General features: G+C 41.2%; 1 protein-coding gene across 1 annotated transcript in view; it reads left to right on the forward strand.

The window, feature by feature from the left end:
- Positions 1-23,971, forward strand: part of TMEM165 (transmembrane protein 165) — a 30,714-nt gene extending 6,743 nt beyond the window's left edge. Inside the window, exons 2-6 of the mRNA XM_017875106.1 lie at positions 9,378-9,603; positions 15,152-15,327; positions 15,868-16,050; positions 22,341-22,446; positions 23,176-23,971. Of these exons, the coding sequence (XP_017730595.1) occupies positions 9,378-9,603; positions 15,152-15,327; positions 15,868-16,050; positions 22,341-22,446; positions 23,176-23,252 (768 nt within the window). The 3' untranslated portion in view covers positions 23,253-23,971. The remainder of the gene's footprint in view (positions 1-9,377; positions 9,604-15,151; positions 15,328-15,867; positions 16,051-22,340; positions 22,447-23,175) is intronic.
- Positions 23,972-24,660: the final 689 nt, after the last annotated feature.

Raw genomic sequence — 24,660 nt, forward strand, 5'->3', positions numbered from 1 at the left:
TTTTTTTTTTTTTTTTTTTTTTTTTTTGAGACGGAGTCTCGCTCTATCTCCCAGGCTGGAGTGCAGTAGCGCAATCTCAGCTCAGTGCAAGCTCTGCCTCCCGGGTTCACACCATTCTCCTGACTCAGCCTCCTGAGTAGCTGGGACTACAGGCGCCGGCCACCACGCCCGGCTAGTTTTTTGTATTTTTAGCAGAGATGGGGTTTCACCACGTTAACCAGGATGGTCTCGATCTCCTGACCTTGTGATCTGCCCGCATCGGCCTCCCAAAGTGCTGGGATTACAGGGGTGAGCCGCCATGGCTGGTCTCAGTCTGCTTCTTAGTAGCTATGTGATCCTGGACAGAAGAATTAGCCTTTCTAGGTGTCAGTTTACTCACCTGGAAAGGAGGATGATGTTCGCGTTTTTTCTTTTTTCTTTTTTTTGGGACAGAATCTCACCTTGTCACCCAGGTTGGAGTGCAGTGGCACGATCTCGGCTCACTGCAACCTCCGCCTCCTGGGTTCAAGCAATTCTCCTGCCTCAGCCTCCTGAGTAACTGGGATTACAGGCGCCCACTACTGTGTCCGGCTAATTTTTTGTATTTTTAGTAGAGGTGGGGTTTCACCATGTTGACCAGGCTGGTCTTGAACTCCTGACCTTATGATCTGCCTGCCTTGGCCTCCCAAAGTGCTGGGATTATAGGTGTGAGCCACGGTGCCTCGTGTTCCTTCTTGATGGGGCTGAGAGGATCCAGTGGAGGAGTAAGTGTGGAAGTGCATGCAGCTGGTGACATGCTGAACCCAGGGGGTAGTGCGTGCTGCCCTGCAAGGTGATTCTTCTGCTCCAGGGTGAGCAGGGCCTGTCCTTGGACTTGCGCTTTGGACAGTTGGGATGGTGACCTGTACTGGGTTGTTGACCTCTCGGGATGTGTGGGGTCATTCTTCCACAGATGAGCATAGCAAGGGGCAGAACACTGTCCCACAGAGGGACTGCGGGAGCCCTTTGCGCATTCTCCGAGCTCCAGATGAGGAAGGGAGGAGGGTAGAAGTGGATGAACTGGCACAGTGATGCCCAAAGTGTAACCGGGGGAGATGACATTAGGTGGTAAGAGGATGGGACACGGTATTCCCTCACAGTGATCCTCAGAGAGAACGCTGTGTATTCCCTTTGCAGTTCTCTTTCCGTGCAGCTCACCCCCTCATGGAGAATGTCTCAGTTAGGGGCTAATATGTCTTTAACACCTTTCTAACATTTGCTGACCTTTCTTATTAACAGAGACAGTGGGTCTCAAGCCTCAGGCCTTGGACAGGCAACAGTGTTTAGCCAGACTGTAATAACATTATTCAGTTTTCATTATATTTACTTTTTTTTCTGGCAGACTTTATTTTTATTTTATTTTTTTGTTTGAGACGGAGTCTCGCTCTGTCGCCCGGGCTGGAGTGCAGTGGCCAGATCTCGGCTCACTGCAAGCTGCGCCTCCCGGGTTCACGCCATTCTCCTGCCTCAGCCTCCCGAGTAGCTGGGACTACAGGTGCCCGCCACCTCGTCCGGCTAGTTTTTTGTATTTTTTAGTAGAGATGGGGTTTCACCGTGTTAGCCAGGATGGTCTCGATCTCCTGACCTCGTGATCCGCCCGTCTCGGCCTCCCAAAGTGCTGGGATTACAGGCTTGAGCCACCGTGCCTGGCCGACACTGTTAATTCTCTACTTTTTAAGAATCCATCTCAGGTGTATGAACTTGGAAGAATAATGAAGCCCGTTTGACCTCAGTTTTCTTGTGTTAAAACTTAAAACAGCTCTTAAGTTTTTTTGAGTATCAAATGCAACAATATGTCTGAAAATATCTGGCATCTAGTTAGTAGCTCAAAACTAACCTGACAGTCTGTGATGCTTTAGTTGCTGCCTGGCTCTTGAAATATCTGAAATAGTTTTTTTTTCCTGTTTTTTTCCTCCCTGCATCTTCTTTAAATAAAGACATTCTCTAAGGCATATATTTTGAACTTTATCTCTTTGCCTTATCTGTTGGAAATCTCATCTACTTGCAGATCTCTAGCTGATAATTTTGGGCTGCCAGCAACCAGATACAGTACGTCCTTACTTAATGTCATTAATAGATTCTTGGACATTGTGACTTTAAGTGAAATGACATCAAATCATGTCATTTTAATTCAGTGTTGTTTCATTATAACATGGATTAGAAAAGAAAGTTGGTTTTCTTTTACATCATTTCACTTAAAGTTGCAGTTTCCAAGAGCCTGTTGAGGACACGGAGGCTGTCAACCTTGAGCCTACATATCTTGAAGCTGTCCTAGGCTAAACTCTGGTGATCCATTTCCAATAACCTCTTCCAAGCCTTCATTTGAAATGCTTTTTATCACCCCAAGTGGAATGTATGTGAAGCTAAACCCACTGTTTTTATTCCCCTTTCACACATACCTTTTAAGAGCACTAAATACATACTGGCATTTTAAGGGTACTAATATTTCTGCCAACCAGTCAGAAAACCTCACCACCGTCCTTGATTCCCCCAGCCCGCCTACCTTTTTTAAAGGTCTAGTGGTTTTTCTTTCCATCATGTGCAGAATTTTTTCCTTCTCTTATTTGTCCTTAACACAGGTTTCGTGCAGCTGACCTCCTGATTGATCCAGTGGCTGGTACTTTCCAGTCTGCCCTGATAATTGGTCACAGTGCCTTGATCGTGTTTATGTATTACGCAAAATATGTAAGGACTTCCCTCTTGCCTCTGAGCTTGTCCGCAAACAGCTTGTTCGCAAACAAAGGATTTCAGACCCGGTTTATCTTTCTAATCTTGCCCCAACCATTCTTCTGATGGTTTACTTCCTGTTCTCAGAACATGCCTATATTCTTTCACATTGTCAGTGCAGAAAAGAGGTATATGCAGAAAAGATGTGATGTATTTTCTTTCTTTTCTTTTCTTTTTTTTTTTTTTTTTTTTTTTTGAGACGAAGTCTTGCTCTGTTGCCCAGGCTGGAGTGCAGTGGCTGGATCTCAGCTCACTTCAAGCTCCGCCTCCCGGGTTTACGCCATTCTCCTACCTCGGCCTCCCGAGTAGCTGGGAACACAGGTGCCCGCCACCTTGCCTGGCTAGTTTTTTGTATTTTTTAGTAGAGACGGGATTTCACCGTGTTAGCCAGGATGGTCTCGATATCCTGACCTCGTGATCTGCCCATCTTGGCCTCCCAAAGTGCTGGGATTACAGGCTTGAGCCACCGCGCCCGGCCGATGTATTTTCAAGTTAGCTACTCCATGAGTGACTAGTACTGAATCCCACTGAAACTTCCAAGGAGGCTTATGAAATGAATCTTAGAACCAGCTTCCATATTGGTTGCCCCACAGCTATTAACCCCCCACACTTCCAGGTAGTGAATGAGTTAAGTACAGAGCAGTGCTTTTTGGTTGGACCTGCTTGAAGCCAGTCACAGCTTACACAAAATTGATCCTTCATAGCTGGCATAAGATGTTGGGTCAAGAGGTTTTTGAAATGGTGCATAGCATGTGTCTATAATGGTGTGAAAGTTAAACATTCCAGAAGATACAGAAGAATGTAAAGTGAGAAGTTATGTCTCCTTTCCTTTTTTGTATTCTAGGAAAAGTTTGCCAACTCCTGTTCTAGTCATTCTGGTTCCTTTCCTGGAAACATTCATCATTAACTTGTTTCTTGAGACTTGGTGTGTATTTACAATACTTACACCGTCCACATACACACATACTTAGTATATACTTTTTCTCAACTTCAAAATATCTTAATGATTTTCTATATTAGTATATAGAATATTCTTATTCTTCTTTTAGCTCTATAATACTCTGTTATGTGGATCTACCATTTATTTAACTAGTTTTCTATCAATGGACATTCAGTTGTTTCTTTCTTTCTCTTTGTTTTGAGACAGGCTCTCACTCTGTTGCCCAGGCTGGAGTGCAGTGATGTGATCTCTGCTCACTGCAACTTCCACCTCCTGGGCTCAAGCGATCCTCTCAACTCACAGCCTCCCAAATAGCTGGAAACTACAGGTGTGTGCCACCACACCCAACTAATTTTGTATTTTTTGTAGAGACAGGGTCTCACTTTGTTGCCCAGGCTGGTCTTGACCTCCTGGCTGGGGTCAAGGGCTCCACCCATCTCCCAAAGTGCTGGGATTACAGGCATGAACCACCGAGCTGACATTTAGTTATTTTGTCTCTTTATTACAAATGATAGCATTACATTTATACATATTTGTAATCCAAAAAGGTCAATTTCTTGAGTGTTCCTATCTTGAACTTTTTTCTGTAATAGGCCTCCCATATTCATTGCCCACAAGTTTGGATTCAGTTTTATTGTAGTGGGTCAGGATCATTAAGAGCTGGAGTTGCTGGGATAGGCCTTTCTCAAGAAGTTCTGCTTGAGTTGGACCTTGAGGAATCTAGATGAAGAGGGGGATAATGAAAAGGAGGTGGGAAGGGAAAAAGGACTGTGTGGCCAAAGTCTTGTGGTTAGCAAAAGGCTGGCACACTTTTGAGCTGCACTGCCCAGCACTGTAACTATGAGCCATGAGTATGTGTGGCTGTGAGCACTTGCTATGTGGCAAGTCCAGAGTTGAGGTGTGCAGTGAGTGAGTACCCACCAGGGTCTGAAGACTTAGTATGAAAAAAGGAATGTTAAAATAGCTCAGTAGTTTTAAAAATACTGTTTATAATGTAAATAGTAGCATTTTGAATATATTGGGTGAAGTAAAATGTTGTTAAAATTTTTACCTAGTTTTACTTTTAAATACGTGGCTACCAGAAAATGTAAAAATGCATTATGTGGCCCACCTTTGTGGCTGCGTGGTTTTTTGTTAGACTCTGCTCTGGCTCATCCTTCAGGATGGAGAAGCAGGTTCATTTGGGGAACCTGGTATGTGCTTCAGTGAGAACTGTTGGATAGTTACTGGAATCAAGTATTTGGTATGAAAAAACCATTATGTTTCTTAAAACAGTAAAGTAACGTGAAATTAATTTCAGGAAGATTCAACTGTTCATATTTTGTAGCACTACAAAAACTGAGTACTTACTGTGTACTGAGCACCGTCCTAAAGGGCTTTATTCATTTAATCCTCACAGCAGCCCTTTGAGACATAGGTAGCCCTTATGTTATAGATGAACTTGAGTCGTAGGGAGGTGTACCTACTGGCCCAAGGTCATGCCGTAACTGATAATGCCTTGGCTATGAACCCAGGCAGTCTGATTCCAAAGCCTATACACTTAACCACTACACTGTGTCCCTGTGAAGTTGAATTAGACAAAGAAGATGATCCTTGCACATAGCAGTGAAGGAATGGTAATGGATCACTTTCTAATCCTGTTAATATTTTAATTTTAAAAAATCTTGTGTCCTCACAGTACCCTGATAACGTTTTAAGTTCTTGTCACCATGGTTGGTTGTAGGATTTTGGCCACCCAGGACCAGCATAGTATGTAACAAGCTTTAAGTTTATTTTGCTTGTGTTTCGTGTATAGGAAGGTTTTAAGATTATGTAGTTTTTTAAAATTTTGTTTTGTTTTACAGTCATGCATCACTTAATGATGGGGATGTGTTCTGAGAAATGCATTATCAGGCAATTTCATTGTTGTGCAGACGTCCTAGAGTGTCCTCAACACAAACCTAGATGTATAACCTGCTATACACGTAGGCTAAACAGTATAGCGTATGGCTCCTGGGCTACAAATCTGTACAGGGTGTTACTGTATTAAATACTGTAGGCAGTTGTAACATTATATATATTAAAAAAATAGAAAAGGTACAGTAAAAAATTTGGTACTGTAATCTTATGGGACTACTGGATATTCGGCCCATCATTGACCAGAATGTCGTTATGTGGTGCATGTCGGTACTCTTAAAGCAAATTTTATTTTGTCCCTACATGTCACAAAGGAACAGAGATAAAATAATGTAGCTGAGGTTTCATGGCTGGGAATTATAAAACCATGAGACTGTGTAGCTTTGATCACTATTGTGTTTGATTTAAAAAGTAAACATTTTGTGTTTGAGCTTAGAGCTAACTGATCATAAATGGTGTATATTTATTCCTAAAATTTTTCTGGGATTTCAGATCCTGAAATTTTACACTAACCTTTAAAAAGCATATTCAGGAGGAAACTGTGTCAGAGAGAGCCAAGTTGAAATTTGAAATGCCTCTCTGCATAAATATATATATTTATATGAATTCTTAATATTGGAAGAGAAAGGAAGTTGTTGTTTTGAGAAGGGAGCTTGCTCCATCACGCAGGCTGGAGTGCAGTGGTGCCATCATAGCTCACTGCAGGAAGCTCATTTTTAAAGGACCATCCATGTAGATGGAACCAAAATAGTAGTGGAGAAGCCCTTAAAATGATACTTGCTTAATTAATTAAACTTAATTCATTAAGAGGTAGCTGTCAAGGCAGCTTAATTAAAATTAAAATTAACCATTTTGTTAAATTTGTTAAATTTCTCCAGTATTTAGCTCAGAGGTCTAGTCTTAATGGTAATGCTTAAATTTTTCTGATCTTTACTGTGGAATTTTGGAATCAGGTTTATGTTATGTGTTAAGGAATGACATGCACACTAAGAATTTACGATTGTATTCTTATCTCTGACTAGGGCCTTTGTAATAAATCTGTTTTTACCCTGTCCAAAATGACTGTGTTCTTGGGTTTCTTTTTCTTTATCTCTTGGGTTTCTAGAGATTCATAAGCTTTGAAAATTAAAAATAAGCTATTAGGATTGGAAGAGACCTTTGGAAGTGGTTTATCTAGCTCAGGGCATCTCAGTCTGGGAACTGTTGACATTTTGGATACATCATTCTTGGTTGTGGAAGGACTGACGGTCCTGTGCATTGTAGGATGTTTAGCAGCGTATCTGGCCTCTTCCCACTAGATGCCAGTAGTTCCCCTTTGATTGTGACAACTAAAAATGTCTCCAAACATTGTCAAATGTCCCCTGGGAGACACAGTCGCCCGGGTTGAGAACTGTTTGTCTAGCCCATTTCCCGGGAGTGGTGGTTCCCTTCTCTGGAACTCAGACATTGAGAAGAGAAGGGTATTTACCACCTCCTCTAGCAGTCCATTCCAACTTCAGGTGCCTCTTTGGAAATAGAAATCTCTCCTCTCTGTTAAGCTAAAACCTGCCATCTGTAACTTTTTAGTTCTGCCTCTTAGGACCGTATACATTGGATAGATTCACATACACACATTCCCGATTATTGGAACATGATACCCTGTCCTTCCTGGTCTCTCATGGGGTTGTTTTAGAGCCAAGTCAGCACACTTTGTAGTTACCAGATAGTAAATATTTTAGTCCATGTATTTACAGGCTACCAATCTCTGATGCATAATCTTCCTTTCCTTCCCTCCCTCCTTCTTGCCTTCCAACAACCTTCCCTCCCTTTCTCTTTCTTCTTATTTCTTGTAACCTCTTAAAAATATAAAAAAACATTTTTTTGTTCTTACAGGCTGGGTTTTGGCTTCAGTAACTTGCCATCCCTGATTTTAGAGTCTTTGACATCTCTGCTAATCTTCAGAGGGCAGTACAGTGCTTTAGAACTGTATATAGAACTTTGGGGAAGGTCTGAGCAGCAGACCTTTGTCAAGGTCTGACAAGCATGGACTTGTCACTAACTCCTTCAAGTGAAAAGCTTACTGCTTTTTTGGAGCTTTGTCACGTTTTCAGCATAATGACAGCCAAGACACTGGTTTGTCTTTTTCATTAGCCACTTTACCTTCCCCCTTCCCTTTTTTTTTTGAGACTGAGTTTCTTTTTTTTTTTTTTTTTTTTTTTTGAGACGGAGTCTTGCTCTGTCGCCCGGGCTGGAGTGCAGTGGCCGGATCTCAGCTCACTGCAAGCTCTGCCTCCCGGGTTTACGCCATTCTCCTGCCTCAGCCTCCCGAGTAGCTGGGACTACAGGCGCCAGCCACCTCGCCCGACTAGCTTTTGTATTTTTTAGTAGAGACGGGGTTTCACCGTGTTAGCCAGGATGGTCTCAAACTCCTGACCTCGTGATCCGCCCATCTCGGCCTCCCAGAGTGCTGGGGAGACTGAGTTTCACTCATTGCCCTTTGTGCAATGGCGCGATCTCAGCTCACTGCAACCTCTGCCTCCCAGGTTGAAGCAATTCTCCCGTCTCAGCCTCCCAAGTAGCTGGGATTACAGGCTCCCGCCACCATGCCCGGCTAATTTTTGTATTTTTAGTAGAGATGGGGTTTCATCATGTTGACCAGGCTGATCTGGAACTCCTGACCTCAGGTGATCCACCCACCTCAGCCTCCCAAAGTGCTGAGATTACAGGCGTGATGTACGGTGCCTGGCTAGGCCACTTTACCTTCTAAGATATTTTTAGACTTCAGCATAGGACCATCCGTGTAAACAGCTGTATTAAACTTGTCTTAGCTGGAACCAGCTCTCTATACCCTGCTGAGGTTTGTGGGTCTTAATTTGTCCTTTAGAGTGTTAATGAAATTTTCTTAGCTTCATGTCATTCAAATGTTTAATAAACATACCTGGGTCTTTCACATAAGTTACTAATACAAATTTGAATGAGACATAGCTAGTAACTAAATTTCAAATCACGAATGCCTAACAAATAAGGTAATTTTGGCCAGGCGTGGTGGCTCACGCCTGTAATCTCAGCACTTCGGGAGGCTGAGGTGGGTGGATCACTTGAGGTCAGGAGTTCAAGACCAGCCTGGCCAACATGATGAGAAACCCTCTCTTGACCAAAAATACAAAACTTAGCTGGGCGTGGTGGTGCGTGCCTATAATCCCAGTTACTTCTGAGGCTGAGGCGGGAGAATCGCTTGAACCCGGGAGGTGGAGGTTGCAGTGAGCCAAGATCGCACCACTGCACTCCACACTCCAGCCTGAGTGACAGAGTGAGATTTTGTCTCAAAAAAAGAAAAAAAAAATTAGTGCGTGGATATAGCAGGTCTGTACTCTGTTCTTAAAATTGTTTTGGAGAATTTATTTATGTATATATATGTATCTGCATCATACATGTTTAGTATCCTCAATCTAAAATCACAGTGCTCCAGAATCTGAAACTTTTTGAGCACTGACATGCTCACATGAAACGCTCAATGGAACATTTTGGATTTCTGGATTAGGGATACTCAACTATGATACAAATATTCCAAAATCTAAAAAAATCCAAAATTCCAGATATTTCTGGTCTCAGGCATTTCAGGTAAGAGATACTCAAATTGTAGCAACCACTGTCAGAGGTTACTGTCATTACTGATGGCTTTCAGAGTGATTAGACAGTAAATAAGTGTAATGACCATGACAAGAAAGTTTTCAAAAAAAACTAAATCTTATTTACATGTAAAATAAAATAATTTTAAATAATGATTTTAAGAAGTAACTGATCTTTTGTTTTACAGAAAATATTTACACCAGCAGCTCCAGTTCATACCAATAAAGAAGATCCTGCTACCCAAACTAATTTGGGATTTATCCATGCATTTGTCGCTGCCATATCAGTTATTATTGTATCTGAATTGGGTGATAAGACATTTTTTATAGCGGCCATCATGGCAATGCGCTATAACCGCCTGACCGTGCTGGCTGGTGCAATGCTTGCCTTGGGACTAATGACGTGCTTGTCAGGTGAGTGTGCTTTTTCCCCCATGAGTTCGCTGAATTAAAGGGAAAGCATGTTGTGTGACATGAAGTCATTGAGTCATTGACCTAGTACTATGGGAATTTGGCTTACACCATATTTGTGGTCTTCCAACCTTTTATTGGTGTATTCTTTCCTTGTGTATCCTCTAAAATAATTTTGTACCCTCTCTTGCATAGATGTCTATAATTTTTCATCTTAAATTTAAGGAATTGCAAAGATCTAATTTCTGTTATATTGTGTAAAGTAAGACTGTTGGGGCTGTGCACAGTCGCTCACGCCTGTAATCTCAGCGCTTTGGGAGGCCAAGGTGGGCGGATCACGAGGTCAGGAGTTTGAGACCAGCCTGACCAACGTGGTGAAACCCCATCTCTACTGAAAATACAAAAATTAGCTGGGTATGATGGCGGGCGCCTGTAATCCCAGCTACTCAGGAGGCTGAGGCAGGAGAATCGCTTGAACCCAGGAGGCAGAAGTTGCAGTGAGCCAAGATTGCGCCACTGCACTCCAGCCTGGGTAACAGAGTAAGACTCCCGTCTCAAAAAAAAAAAGAGACTGTTAGGATGTTTTAAAAATATACCCAGTGACTCTAAATACCATTAGCAATTTGATACCCACTATCACCATCATTCCTTTAAAACAAATGTGAATATACTTTTTTAACGGTTGGAAATTTACATTTTTTTCTTCCTATAATTTATATTTTCATTGACTTTCCTTAATTTTACCCTAATGATTATCAGTTTTTGCTTCAAAATGTATTACAGAGCTGATCCAAGTGCAGTGGTGTTTACAACTAATTGATGACAAACCAGTTACAGATTTCTTTCTTCCTTGTCCACTCTCACTGCTTCACTTCATGAGCCTAAAGAAATATATGTATGGATCACCCCGTCATATCTACCTGCAATAAAAATATGCATTTAATATCATTGAATTTTCAAAGATATTGTAAATTTCTCCTAGTAAATCTCTTAAGTGTTAACTCTATGAATTGAGTTGTTACAGTTATTAGTACTCAAAGAAAATATATTACAGATTTAAATAATCATTTTTAAAAAGTGGAAATACATCTCGTAATGAGATGATAGAGCTATTTTTTATTCATTTATGTATTTTTTTTTTTTGGGACAGGGTCTTGCTCTATCACTCAGACGGCTGGAGTGCAGTGGCATGATCATAGCTCACTGAAACCTGGAACTCCTGGGCTCAAATGATCCTTCCACGTCAGCTTCCTGAGTAGCTGGGACCGTGTCACTATGCCCAGCTAAATTTTTTTTTTTTTTTTTTTTTTTTTTTTTCTCGAGACGGAGTCTCGCTCTGCCGCCCAGGCTGGAGTGCAGTGGCCAGATCTCAGCTCACTGCAAGCTCCGCCTCCTGGGTTTAGGCCATTCTCCTGCCTCAGCCTCCCGAGTAGCTGGGACTACAGGCGCCCGCCACGTCGCCCGGCTAGTTTTTTGTATTTTTTTAGTAGAGACGGGGTTTCACCGTGTTAGCCAGGATGGTCTCGATCTCCTGACCTTGTGACCCGCCCGTCTCGGCCTCCCAAAGTGCTGGGATTACAGGCTTGAGCCACCGCGCCCGGCCATTTTTTGTTTTTTTTGTAGAGACAGGGTCTGGCTGTGTTGCCCAGGCTGATCTTGAACTCGTGGGCTCAAGCTATCCTTCCACCTCAGCCTCCCAATGTACTGATATTATAGGTATGTGTACCTGGCCCATCCTTTTACCTTGTATTTATTTTTTAAATTTTTATTTATTTATCTTTTTATTTATTTTGAGACAGATTCTCGCTCTGTCACCCAGGCTGGAGTGCAGTAGCATGATCCCGGCTCACTGCAGCCTCTGCCTCCCGGGCCCAGGCAGTTTTCCTACTTCAGCCTCCCAAGTAGCTGAGACTGCAGGCACGTGCCATCACGCCTAGCTACTGGCTGTATGTTTTGGTAGAGATGGAGTTTCTCATGTTGGCCAGGCTGGTCTCAAACTCCTGACTTCAAGTGATCGCCCGCCTTGGCCTCCCAAAGTGCTGACATTATAGGCGTGAGCTACTGTGCCTGGCCCCTGGCCCATCATTTTACAATTTTTAAACATTTTATGTAAATAATTTTAAGTTTACAAAGCAGCAAAAATAAAATAGTACAAAGAACACTTATATATCTTTTGCCTAGATTCACCTGTTAACATTTTATCCCATTTGTTTTAGCATTTGTACTCTATCTAAATAAAATTATAAATGTGTATATATACACTCATGGTTTAAATACCTGTCTGTAGTATGTACATATAGATACATTATTTATGAGCTATGTAATGCACACATATACACACAACATTTAATATATTTTATGTATTGATGCAGTACTTGAATCTGTTATCCGTATTTTAATTTTGGATGACCCAGTGTCCTTTCTTTTTTTGTTTTTTGAAAGGACATAGGCCGGGCGCGGAGGCTCACGCCTGTAATCCCAGCACTTTGGGAGGCCGAGGTGGGCGGATCACGAGGTCAGGAGATCGAGACCATCCTGGCTAACACGGTGAAACCCCATCTGTACTAAAAAAGTACAAAAAAATAGCCGGGCTTGGTGGCGGGCACCTGTAGTTCCTGCTATTCGGGAGGGTGAGGCAGGGGGAGGCTGAGGCAGGAGAAGGGCGTGAACCTGGGAGGCGGAGCTTGCAGTGAGCCGAGATCGCGCCACTGCACTCCAGCCTGGGCGACAGAGCAAGACTCAGTCTCAAAAAAAAAAAGAGAAAGGACGTAAAATTTATTAAATATTTCACTTGTGACAGCAGTTTTATGTAATTTAAGTGGATGTAACAGTCTTTTTATTATTATTTTGTCTCAACTGTTAAGTCATATGTCTTTATTTCTACATCTTCCTTCTCTTTCACAGCTTTAGTTTTATAGATTTAACCACTTTTTTTTTTTTGTCTGGGATACATGCGCAGAACGTGCAGGTTTGTTACATTAGGTATACATGTGCCATGGTGATTTGTTGCACTCATCAACCTGTCGTCTAAGTTTTAAGCCCCGCATGCATTAGGTATTGGTCCTAATACTCTCCCTCCCCTTGCCCCCAACCCCTCGATAATGTCCTTTATATCAGTGTTTCTCCCTTCGGTCTAGGTCAGGTATTGCATTTAGTTATTTATTTTTTTTAGTCTTTTAATCTGAAATATGTCCATCGCCTTTTTAAAAATGTTTTCTGACATCAGCTTTTTTGGGAGAATACAGTGTATCCCCCCTCCCCCTGCCCCAGGAATGGACTGTTCCCCATTTCTTGTTTGTCTGATGTTTCTTCATGGTTAGATTGAGGTAGGCATTCCTGACTAGAAAACTGCATGGGTGATACTTTGTCTCTCCAAGAATGTCTCATCTGGAAGCACATGGTGTCCGTTTATTCCTCATCAGTGACATTAATTTTGGTGACCCAGTCAGGATTTCTTTTCTGTGTTGTCTTTGTCTTCCCTTGTAACTAATATCTAATCTGTAGGGATATAGTTAAAGACAGTACAAACACCCTCTTCTTCATCAAAATTTCTCCAAAGATTTTGCATCAATTGATGATTCTTGCATAATTAAATCTTTCCTTGATGTTTGCAAAATGATGACTTTTAATTCTAGTACTTGCATATTCACCAGTGAGCCTTGACATTCTACTGCCAGTGAGAGCTCTCCTTCCTTTCCCATTTGTTTGTTTACTGTTAGTACAAACTCATGGATTCCTTTTTTCAGTGGCTTATAATTAATTATTTAACTATTTTGCTGATTAAATTATCCCAGGTTAGGCCAGTGGGAGCCTTTCCAAACTGTGTCCTGTGTCTTTGTGGCATGCTTCCATTTGTTTTTGCTCCTCGCTTTCTAGTAAAACAAGATATTACGGGTTCATCATGCTCCTGTTCTGCCCGGTCCTGGAACTGGCCATTTCTCAGAGGAGCTTTGAGGAGCTTTTTAGGGGAGAATGTTATTAGAACCCAAGATTTCGGTGCAAGGTTACTGAGCTCATTGTTACAAATTGCCTCTTGTCTTTTCAGCGGACAGAGCTAGAAAATATGTGCTTGTATCCTGTGTGTACACTTACATATATACAAATATACATCCATACATACACACACACAATAATTTAAATACAGATGTGCACGCAGACATAGGTTTGCTACATTTCTAACCATGATTTTAAGATCTTTTAAGTTTTGTAATGTAGGGAATTTACATACAGGTTATACATTTAATTTTCAGGGAGGTTTATAAGTGTTGCACCCATTTTATAAAAAGAGCTAGTGAATTAAAGAGTAATTGTATTTTCTTTCTTTCTTTCTTTCTTTTATTTTATTTTTTTGAGATGGGGTCTCACTGTTGCCCAAGCTGGGATGCAGTGGCATGATTACAGCTCACTGCAGCTTTGACCTCTTGGGCTCAAGTGATCCTTCTACCTCAGCCCCTCAAGTAGGCTGGAACCACAGGTGTGTGCCACCCCATCAGGCTAATTTTTGTATTTTTTTTGTGGAGACAGGATGTTACCATGTTGACCAGTGGTCTCAAGCTCCTAGGCTCAAGTAATCCGCCAGACTCGGTCTCCCAAAGTGCTGGGATTACAGGCATGAGCCACCGTGCCTGGCCAGAGTAATTGTATATATTACATGTATGGTCGTATCCTCTGTTCCTTATGTAGTTGTTTTTGTTTGTTTATGAGACAGGGTTTCACTGTGTTTCCCAGGCTGGTCTGGAACTTCTAGGCTCAAGCAATCCTTCCACCATGGCCTCCCAGAGTGCTGGGATTATGCCACTTTGCCCAGCCAAAGTTTTAAGTTTTAATTACTGATTTAGTATTACTGATGTACTTGTGTTTCACTGTTAGGATTTGAGTTCTTGATATAGTTCCAAGCATCATTTTTTATATAACTTACACAGATGTCTTATCAGTGGGAAAGAGTGGAACTGAATATTTGAGCCTGTTGTAACATTATTTTAATATATGTTATAATAATTTTTAGTTTTTTTTTCATAAAATGTACTTATTTTAAATAGTTACAAAGGAGCAGAGTTTGAATCTTGCTGTGTGAGAATCTTGTCATTATTCTTCACTAGAAGTTTGTAATTTAAAGATTTGTGATGAAGAAATACCACTATGAAAGTGGTGTGGCTTCCAGGTTATAAAATTTCAACTCTTGAGAGGGCCTCTGAGCTAACCACTACCCCAGGTACTGTGCCTTGCACAACTTAAGGGCAAGCCAGCCTCTGGCTGAACATGCCTGGAAAGGAGTTCAATATCTTATTTAACATCTCTCTGAAAGATATGCCATCTTCAGCTGGACCAGTGGCTTCTGAATAAGCTGTGTTAGGCCTGGGCTAGACCTAAGGGTTTATTACTGGTAGAGGGAAAGAACTGGAACTACTTGAGTTTATTACATGCTAGATTAGCTTCTAATGTGAACCATTTTTCTTTTAACAGTGATAAATTTTTATTTCTGAAGTTAACTGTTCCTTTAGTCGGTCGTGATACATGCTCATTAACAAACATACTGTTGTATTTTTTCCAGTTTTGTTTGGCTATGCCACCACAGTCATCCCCAGGGTCTATACATACTATGTTTCAACTGTATTATTTGCCATTTTTGGCATTAGAATGCTTCGGGAAGGCTTAAAGATGAGCCCTGATGAGGGTCAAGAGGAACTGGAAGAAGTTCAAGCTGAATTAAAGAAGAAAGATGAAGAAGTAAGCCATGGCACTGTTGATCTGGACCAGAAAGGCACTCAACACTCCAGAGGTTTCTCCGTGGCCCCATCTGTGTGATATGCGTGGGCTACACCAAAATAACTTGTTTTGCTTAGTTCTGTTCTTATACCTGTCTGTGATCTGACTTGGGGTTGGTGTGAATGTAGTAGAGAAAGGAAGCTGAGAGTTGAATACTGAGCACAGGTAATCAATTTCCTTAATTAGGTTGATTATAAGCGCCTGAAAAGCAGGAACTGTATTTTATAATTTTACATGTTTCTCCCATAGTGTCTGGGATAGTAAATGATCAGTAAATCCTGTTTGGTTTGTTCAGCTGAGGAGAAACAGAAGAATTGAGACTAGCATTTGTTGCTGTGTGAGACCAGTGCTTCAGAGGGGAGGTTTGGGGGTCACATAAATGTAGTTTTTTTGGAGCATATTTCATAGAATTTAAACACTTACAAAAGAAAAATTAAGTGATTTGTGTACTGTTTTATTTGCTTCCTGTGCTTACTTTCATTTATTTATTATTTATTTTAGTTTCAACGAACCAAACTTTTAAATGGACCAGGAGATGTCGAAACGGGTACAAGCATAACAGTACCTCAGAAAAAGTGGTTGCATTTTATTTCACCCATTTTTGTTCAAGCTCTTACATTAACATTCTTAGCAGAATGGGGTGATCGCTCTCAACTAACTACAATTGTATTGGCAGCTAGAGAGGTGAGTGATACTTGAGAGGAGACTGAAATGAAATGTAATTAATAATTACTTTGTTCCAGAAAACACTGGACACACTCAAGTGGGCCACAGCATTCCTTCATATGCAAGACTGTTTCACATCTGATAATTCTGCCAGTCTCTAAAATTGGCCTTCTCCCAGTTCCTGCTACCTGCAGGTGATATTCTTGTAACCAAGCTTAGTTGGACTGTTTTTACTCATCCTCTTCCCTTTGGTTTTGCTAAAATGATGCTGTGGTACTAGTCATCTTAGCTTGGTTTTCTTTCTTATCATAGAACTTTCTTTTTTATAGTTGTTGAGAATATGAATCGGTATAATATTATTGAAGGCCATTTTGGTGTTTAATAAAGTGTATAGCTTTTGGTTTATCTGTTACACTAAAGAAATTGAGTGTTGCACAGACTACTTATAATTATTGTAACTTAGTAAAAATTTAGAAACAGCCTAATACTCCAGCAGAAAATTGGTTCAACTATTTACAAATCTCTGTGTAGCTCTTAGAATATTCACTCTTCAACATCATTTCAGTGACATGGAAAAATTTTAAAAGGAGGTTTACTTTTAAAATATAAAAAGAAGGCCGGGCGCAGTCCATTACGCCTGTAATTTCAGCACTTTGGGAGGCCAAGGTGGGCAGATCACCTGTGATCAGGAGTTTGAGACCAGCCTGGCCAGCATGGAGAAACCCCTACTACTAGAAATACAAAAATTAGCTGGGCAAGGTGGCTCATGCCTGTAATCTTAGCTACTCAGGAGGTTGAGGCAGAAGAATTACTTGAACCGGGGAGACAGAGGTTCCAGTGAGCCTAGATTGCGCCACTGCATTCCAGCCTGGGCAGCAGAGCGAGACTCTATCTCAAGAAATTAAATAAATGATACATAAAAAGAACAAAAAAGACTTAAGGAAATAAAAGCATTGTTTTTATTTCAGTGCTTGTGTATCGTTGAGTACTGCTATTGTAGGTAATTTATTTATTTACTTTTTGGTTGGGGTGGGGTCTCACCAAGTTGTCCAGGCCGGTTTTGAACCCCTGGCCTGAAACTTCCTGCCTCAGCCTCACAAATAATCCTTTTTGGGATTGTAGCCGTGAGCCACTGCTCTGGCCTACGTGACTTGTTTGTTTCTGTGTAGGAACTTTCTGTTAAGTCTTAGCCCAAGAATTCTAAGGCCTGGAGTGGGAAGCTAATGACCTCAGCTCATCTTGTTGTAGCTTTTACTCTTCAGATGAAGCACCTGACACCCAGAGAGATCGAGTGACTTGTATGAGGGAGTAAGCGGCTGTCTGTGGGCTTCCTCGCAGTTGTTCAATGCCGCTTATTTAAAACATGCCCATTGATTTTTTTATTTAATTTTTCTTTTGAGGAATAGCAGGGTTTTATATGAGGTGCCTGTCATTGTTCACACGGATTTATTAAGATTTCCCGTGGAGATGGTTGTGGAATGGAATACTGCTACTGCTTTTCAACCTCTTTTTGATCTTAACTAACATTATTTCTTATCTGTGTTTATATCAAATTCTTTTTATAAGATTAAAATTGTTTCTAATTCCTTGGAACTGTCTACTGTAAAAGAACAAGTTCTTTAATTATAGGCTGTGGTTTAAAATATAATACAGTTGAAGACCAAGACTAAGATAGATGGGAAAGGCTGTTTTGTCAGAGAAGCCTGAAAAATGCTGTATTTTGGGGAAAAAAAATGGAACTCTGATTTTCACTGAATTCCCGTAAAACAAACTTTCTTTAAAAATATCACTTTAATTAGCTGGGCGTGGTGGCAGGTGCCTGTAATCCTAGCTACTAGGGAGGCTGAGGCAGGAGAATCACTTGAACCCAGGAGGCAGAGGTTGCAGTGAGCCGAGATCGTGCCACTGTTCTGCAGCCTAGGTGACAGAGTGAGACACTATCTTAAATAAAAAAAAAATGTGTGTGTGTATAATGGCTGTACCCTATATTCTTCTTGATTTCTAGCCTTTTATTGGCTTTCAGATTGCCAGAGTTGGGACTCAAAAGTAAGTAACCATATTGTTGAGGTGGTAGTAGTTCTACCAGGGTGAGTTATCCTGACAGCAGAATCACTGCGTTTTTCTGTCTGCTCTATGGCATACAGTCTATGGCATAGACTGTATGCCATAGAGTAATGTGTGAAAGGCTCAAGGCTCCCTACCTACCAGACACCCCGGTCCATTCTAGCAGTATGGCACGTGCTGACTGGGTCTGAGTCTCTTGCTGTATAATCATGTTACTACTACACTTCCCTGCATTTTCTCATCCAAAAATGGTGATTACATGCTTTGTGGATCGTTTTGCAGATGAAATAACACACGCAGGGTATCTAGCATGGTCCCACACGTGGCACATTCAGTGTTAGCCACACTTCCATACTAACTGCACTGTGGGGATATGTAATGAGCTCTTAAATGGCAGAAATGTGTCTTTTTCTGTTCCCTTAGTATTCCTATTTTTGTTGGTAATTTTTTTATGAACCATGTTGTCTAGGTCAGGCCATTTTAGTATGCAGTTTTATCTTTGCTTCCAACATGATTTAACATTCCCACATTGGATTTCACATAATCCTAGTGTCTTTTGAGATGTGAATTGGTTCTAGGCCAAAAAAGGGTGAGGGGGAAGGAAGAAATTCAGAGTCAAATTTGGCAAATAGTATACCCCTGGTGTTTTGTTTTGTTTTTTTAAGACTCAGGCCAGGTGTGGTGGCTCACACGTTTAATCCCAGCACTTTGGGAGGCCAAGGCGAGCAGATCGCTTGAGGTCAGGAGTTCGAGACCAGCCTGGCCAATGTGGAGAAACCCCGTGTCTACTAAAAATACAAAAATTAGTTGGGTGTGGTGGCACTCGCCTGTAGTCTCAGCTACTCAGGAGGCTGAGGCAGGAGAATCGCTCGAACCCGGGTAAGCCGAGATTGTGTCACTGCACTCCACTCTGGGTGACAGAGCTAGATTCCATCTCAAAAAAAAAAAAAGGACAACTCAGTATACAAATAAAGACGGAAAAATCCTATATTAAAGGAACTAGTTTACTACTAGTTTATTTTATTTAATCTAGTGCATTTTTAAATATCATTTTCTTTCTTTTTTTTTTGAGACAGGATCTGGCTCTGTTAACCAGGCTGGAGTACAGTGGCACAATCTCAGCTCACCTCAACCTCCACCTCCTGGGCTCAAGCCATTCTCCCACCTCAGCCTCCCAAGTCTGGGACTACAGATTCCCGCCACCACGCCTGGCTAATTTTGTATGTTTTGTAGAGATGGGGTTTTGCCATGTTGCCCAGGCTGGTCTTGAACTCATGAGCTCAAGCAATCTGCCCACTTTGGCCTCCCAAAGTGCTGAGATTACGCCTGGCCTAAATATTACTTTCAAATAGAACCATCTTCATGGATAGCAGTTTATAATAAACAAGTAGAATTTGGGAAATGTACTCGCACTCTTCTATTCTTCACAGTGGATGCTTCAGCCAGTTTCCTGTCTCTGCACACACACTGCCCAGCAGCAGACTTTCCCTTCTCCTTCAGAACAGCAGCAGTTCCCTTTCTTCATTCCCACCCATCACAGTGGCAGCCCCTCTACCCGCCTGTGTTCTGAATTCCACCCTTATAATATGCTTAGATTTTGCCTTTCTCTCAGCCGTTTTGTGAGCACTGTTCGTGTGTACCAATTTTTTCTCATCCTTTAAAAAGAAAAAGCCCCTTTCCTCAGTTCTACATCTCAAATCCCACTTGTGTCACAGGGCTTGGTTGTGATGGGAATAAGCCTTGGCTCTGCTCTCCTTGCATACTTAGCCCATGGAAACCCAGTTTCTGGCCTCGCCAGGAACATTGTTGTGCTTTGAGCTCCCCATGGCCTTCGATGGTGCCTCCATTGGTCCTCACAGGAGGTAATTGCCTGGCCACCTCACTTGCTTTCTCCTGTGGACCCTTCTTTATCCTTCCTTGAATACTGCCTTTGTCCCTCATGATTATGCCATCAACATTCTTCTCTTTCTGCTTTCTCTATACCAGGGTTACTGACTTCTTTTTTTTTTTTTTTTTTTTTTGAGAGTCTTGTTCTGTCACCCAGGCTGGAGTGCAGGGGTGCAATCTTGGCTTGTTGCAACCTCTGCTTCCTGGATTCAAGTGATTCTAATGCCTCAGCCTCCTGAATAGCTGGGATTAGAGGCACGTGCCACCAAGCTTGGCTAGTTCTTACATTTTTAGTAAAGATGAGGTTTCACCATATTGGCCAGGCTGGTCTCAAACTCCCAACCTCAGGTGATCCGCCTGCCTTAGCCTCCCAAAGTGGTGAAATTACATGTGTGAACCATCCACCCACCATGATTCAGCTGACTCCTAACTTTAAAAATCACATTGGTCTTACCATAGTTCATCCAAAGAATTGTGGGAGAGAAACTTGGGTGTCAGGCTTGATTTTTTTGTTGTTGTTTTTTTTGAGATGGTACAGTGGTGTGATCTCGGCTCACTGCAGTCTCCACCTTCCAGATTCAAGCGATTCTCCTGCCTTAGCCTCCCCAGTAGCTGGAACTGCAGGTGCCCGCCACCACACCTGGCTAATTTTTTGTATTTTTAGTAGAGACAGAGTTTCACCGTGTTTTGATCTCCTGACCTTGTGATCCACCCTCCTCGGCCTCCCGAAGTGCTGGCATTACAGTCATGAGCCACTGCACCCAGCCAATTTTTCTTTTTTTAATAAGAGATGGAGTCTTGCTTTGTCACTCAGGATGGAATTTGTAGCACAGTAGTGTGATCATAACTTGCTGTAGCTTCAAACTCAGGCTCAAGTGATCCTTTCACCTCAGCTTCCTTCATAGCTGGAACTACATGCATGAACCACTACACCATTATTTTATTTTTAAGAGTCAGGATCTCACTGTATTGCTCAGGCTAGTCTTGAACTCCTGGCCTCAAGTGATCCTTCTGCCTTAGCCTCGAGTGGCTGGCTCCACTATGCTTGGCTCTGATATTTTTCCATAAAGCCTGTCATTCATTTATCATGGATGTATATTAATTTTGCCTTCTTAATTTCTCTCAAATTCACCTGCTTTTTGCCTACAGTCATCTACCCCGATCTGGGGCAGTGCTGTTTCTTTCCAGGGCTGTTGCTGTAGCATTGCAGTGGATCACCCTTCCTTCAGTCTTGTTCCCCTCCGGTTCTTTCTCTTCACTAGACTTTAAAAAATTTTTGAGATAGGGTCTTACTCTATTGCCCAGGATGGAGAACAATCACAGCTCACTGCAGACACGACCTCCTGGGCTCAAGTGATCCTCCCACCTCATCCTCTCGAGCGGCTGGGACCACTTGTGGTTGCTAGGATGCCTGGCTAATTTTTTATTTTTTTGTAGAGATGAGAGGTCTCTGTTGCCTAGGCTAGTCTCAAACTGCCAGGCTCAAGCAGTCCTCCTCCTTCAGCCTCCCAAAGTGTTGGGATTACAGTCATGAGCCACTGCACCTGGCCTAGTGGACTTTTAAAGCATAAATCTGTTTTGTTACTTTCCAGCTAAAAACCAGTAAGTGTCTTAGGACACAGTTTAAACTCCAAGATGGTAGGGTCCTCCCTGACGTGGGCTCCCAGCTACCCTCATGACCTGTTGTGAAATGCTGAAGGGCTCTGCAGCTGGTTGTCTGGTACTGCTGGCCTTTGCTTTCTACTTAGCATGTTCCTTCTCCCACAAAACAATCACATTCTCACACCCCCTGCTCATTCTTCAGGGCTATCTTCTGGGAAACTTTCACTAAATACTCCTCTCCTCCGAATCTGAGTGCCTGCTTTGCTCAGGTACCATGTGTTCACTGGATAAATCCTTGGTTCCTGGCACTGAGGCAGGGTTTCTGTTCCCAGGAAGCAGAGGCATGCTATTCTGCGAAAGATTGACTTGAGTTTCTCATAATACCAAGCGGTACCTGAGGGAACAACCGTCTAGCTTAAAATCCTCCCTAGCATTGTCATAGCAGTGCTACGTATTGCCTGTGATGGAAGTTTAATAACTGCTAAACGGTTCGATTAGCTTTATTTCATCAGGATTTTTTTGACTTTACAAATTGATTTATTTCAATTTTTAGGTCTAGTCTTAAGTAGAACTGGTACATATTCCTTCAAGCAGCCATTACACCTTTCATAAATTTATTATACACCTGCATTTTATAACTATTATGCTTTTAATTGTTGGCCACCATTTTAGTGCTTCTGAATTGTTATGGTTCTGAAGCAGCAGTTTTGAATTAATGCTTGGTTTTGAATTAATGCTATGACGCTTGCTTCCAGGACCCCTATGGTGTAGCTGTGGGTGGAACTGTGGGGCACTGCCTGTGCACGGGATTGGCAGTAATTGGAGGAAGAATGATAGCACAGAAAATCTCTGTCAGAACTGGTAAGTCTTGAAAATTACAAATCAGATAACATTTTAGAATCACTGAGAGATTAAAGGGTGTTAGCTTTATTTAAATTTCTGCTGCTGAAGTATACTTGGTTTTTGTAATTACCTACCTACCATCTCTTAGAGGTATTACTCTTGGTATTGCAAATATGGATTCTTTTCACTTGTGTAGAAGTTAGCAAAATACAAAGTCATTTTTATTGAATTCATAGTAGCTTCTTGTTAACATAGTATCTTAGTAAAAATTGCCATTTGGAAGTATGAGAAGTTTTGGCTCTAAAATGTGTCTTACAAGACTGGAATCATGTGTTCAGACCATATGTACTGATTCTGCTGAATATGTCCTGTGAAGCTACAGTTAGGTCTGGGGATGGAAGAATTGTCTCTTTGCTAGTCAGAAGACTTGAACATTTTCTTTTATAACTGGATTTTAAAATGAGTTATAGTTCTCCTGTTGCTTGTCAGCACTGTCTGGATTTAATACAATCCTGTCCTTTTTCAAAACAGTGCTGGAGAAAAACCTGATTCTTACTGTTCACAGTCAAGCATGTTAAGTGTTGTTCCTTGCCATGTAAAAGGGGTTGAAGTGATTCTAATTTGTTTTTAAGGTTAGTTTACTAGATTGGAAGAATAATTGGCCACCTCATTGGCTCCCTTTTCATTTTGTATAGTATTAAGGTATAGGAATTTTGCTGTATTTGACTTTTTTTTTCTCTCTTCCAGTGACAATCATAGGAGGCATCGTTTTTTTGGCGTTTGCATTTTCTGCACTATTTATAAGCCCTGATTCTGGTTTTTGACAAGCTGTTTATTCATCTGTATTTAGTTTAAAATAGATAATATTATCTCTCTGTACATAGTGTACATTACAACTAAAAGTGATGGAAAAATACTGTATTTTGTAGCACTGATTTGTGAGTTTGACCCATTATTATGTTTGAGATATAATCATTGATTCTATTTGTAACAAGGAGTTTTAAAAGAAACCTGACTTCTAAGTGTGGGTTTTTCTTCTCTCCAGCATAATTATGTTAATATGGTCCCCATTTTTGTTTTGGTGCAGAACTGTTGTGCAGTGGGGTCTACCATGCGATTTTCTTTCAGCACTGACCCCTTTTTAAGGAATACAGATTTTCTCCTTCATCACTTAGGTGTTTTAAGATGTTTACCTTAAAATTTTTCTTGGGGAAAGAATGAATTAATTTCTATTTTTTTAAAACATTTCCCTGAGCCAGTAAGCAGTAGTTTAATCATCGGTCTTTTTAAAATTAGGTGTTTAAAAAAAGAGACATATATGATATTACTGTTACATCAATAACATGATACAATAAGAACTGTCTGCCAGGTCATTCTTCCTTTTTTTTTAATTGGGTAGGACACCCAATATTAAAACAGTCAATATTTGACAACGTGGAATTACCAAATTAAAAGAGAATACTATGAATGTATTCATATTTTTTCTATATTAAATAAACAATGTAACATAGATACAATATAAATAAAAGTGGTATGACCAGTGCTTGTTTTTCCTTGTGTGTTATATACAATTATCAGTATTGATAGGCCAATTTCTAAAGCTGATGTAAAAACACTAATATATTAAACATTTGAGATATGCCTATAGCTAAACAGGAGCCAGGCATTGTTCGAAAGTATTGCCATCACCCTTAAAGTTCTGTGAGCTAGTAGGTACTAATATAAGGTTAAACAAGAAAAAACTAACTCACCCAAGGTTACATGGTAGAGTCACACCAGGCAGTTTAATTCCAGAGCCTAACATCATTCATTATGCTATGACTGCCTCGTTTTTTCATAGCAACCTCAGTCGTCACTGTCGTTCTGAGTATATTCTGACTACTGCTCCACCCAAGTAGAGTAACAGCGGCTTTCTGTCAGCCTTTTATATTCTAGAATCATATGCAGTAATATTCCCAGTAATATTCCCTAAACTGAAGGACAGTTCTACAGAAACATTCATGTTATTTGTGTGAAGTATAATAAGAGACCCAGAGCAATTCAGGTTTATGAGCTACTACAAAGGTCTACAATGTAGTTTGCAATTTGAAGAGATTGTGAAAGAACCCAGTTAATCACCCAGCACTGTAGGATGCAGCAATTGTCCTACATGGTAACTCTGTGAGGAAGATAGCTACTACCATGGAGATCTTAGAGGGGTCTTCAGCTAAAAAGTAACTTTTTTTTTTTTTT

This window comes from Rhinopithecus bieti, unplaced genomic scaffold (genome assembly GCF_001698545.2).
Source record: "Rhinopithecus bieti isolate Rb0 unplaced genomic scaffold, ASM169854v2 scaffold_7212, whole genome shotgun sequence".
In the NCBI taxonomy this organism is placed as follows: Eukaryota; Metazoa; Chordata; class Mammalia; order Primates; family Cercopithecidae; genus Rhinopithecus; species Rhinopithecus bieti.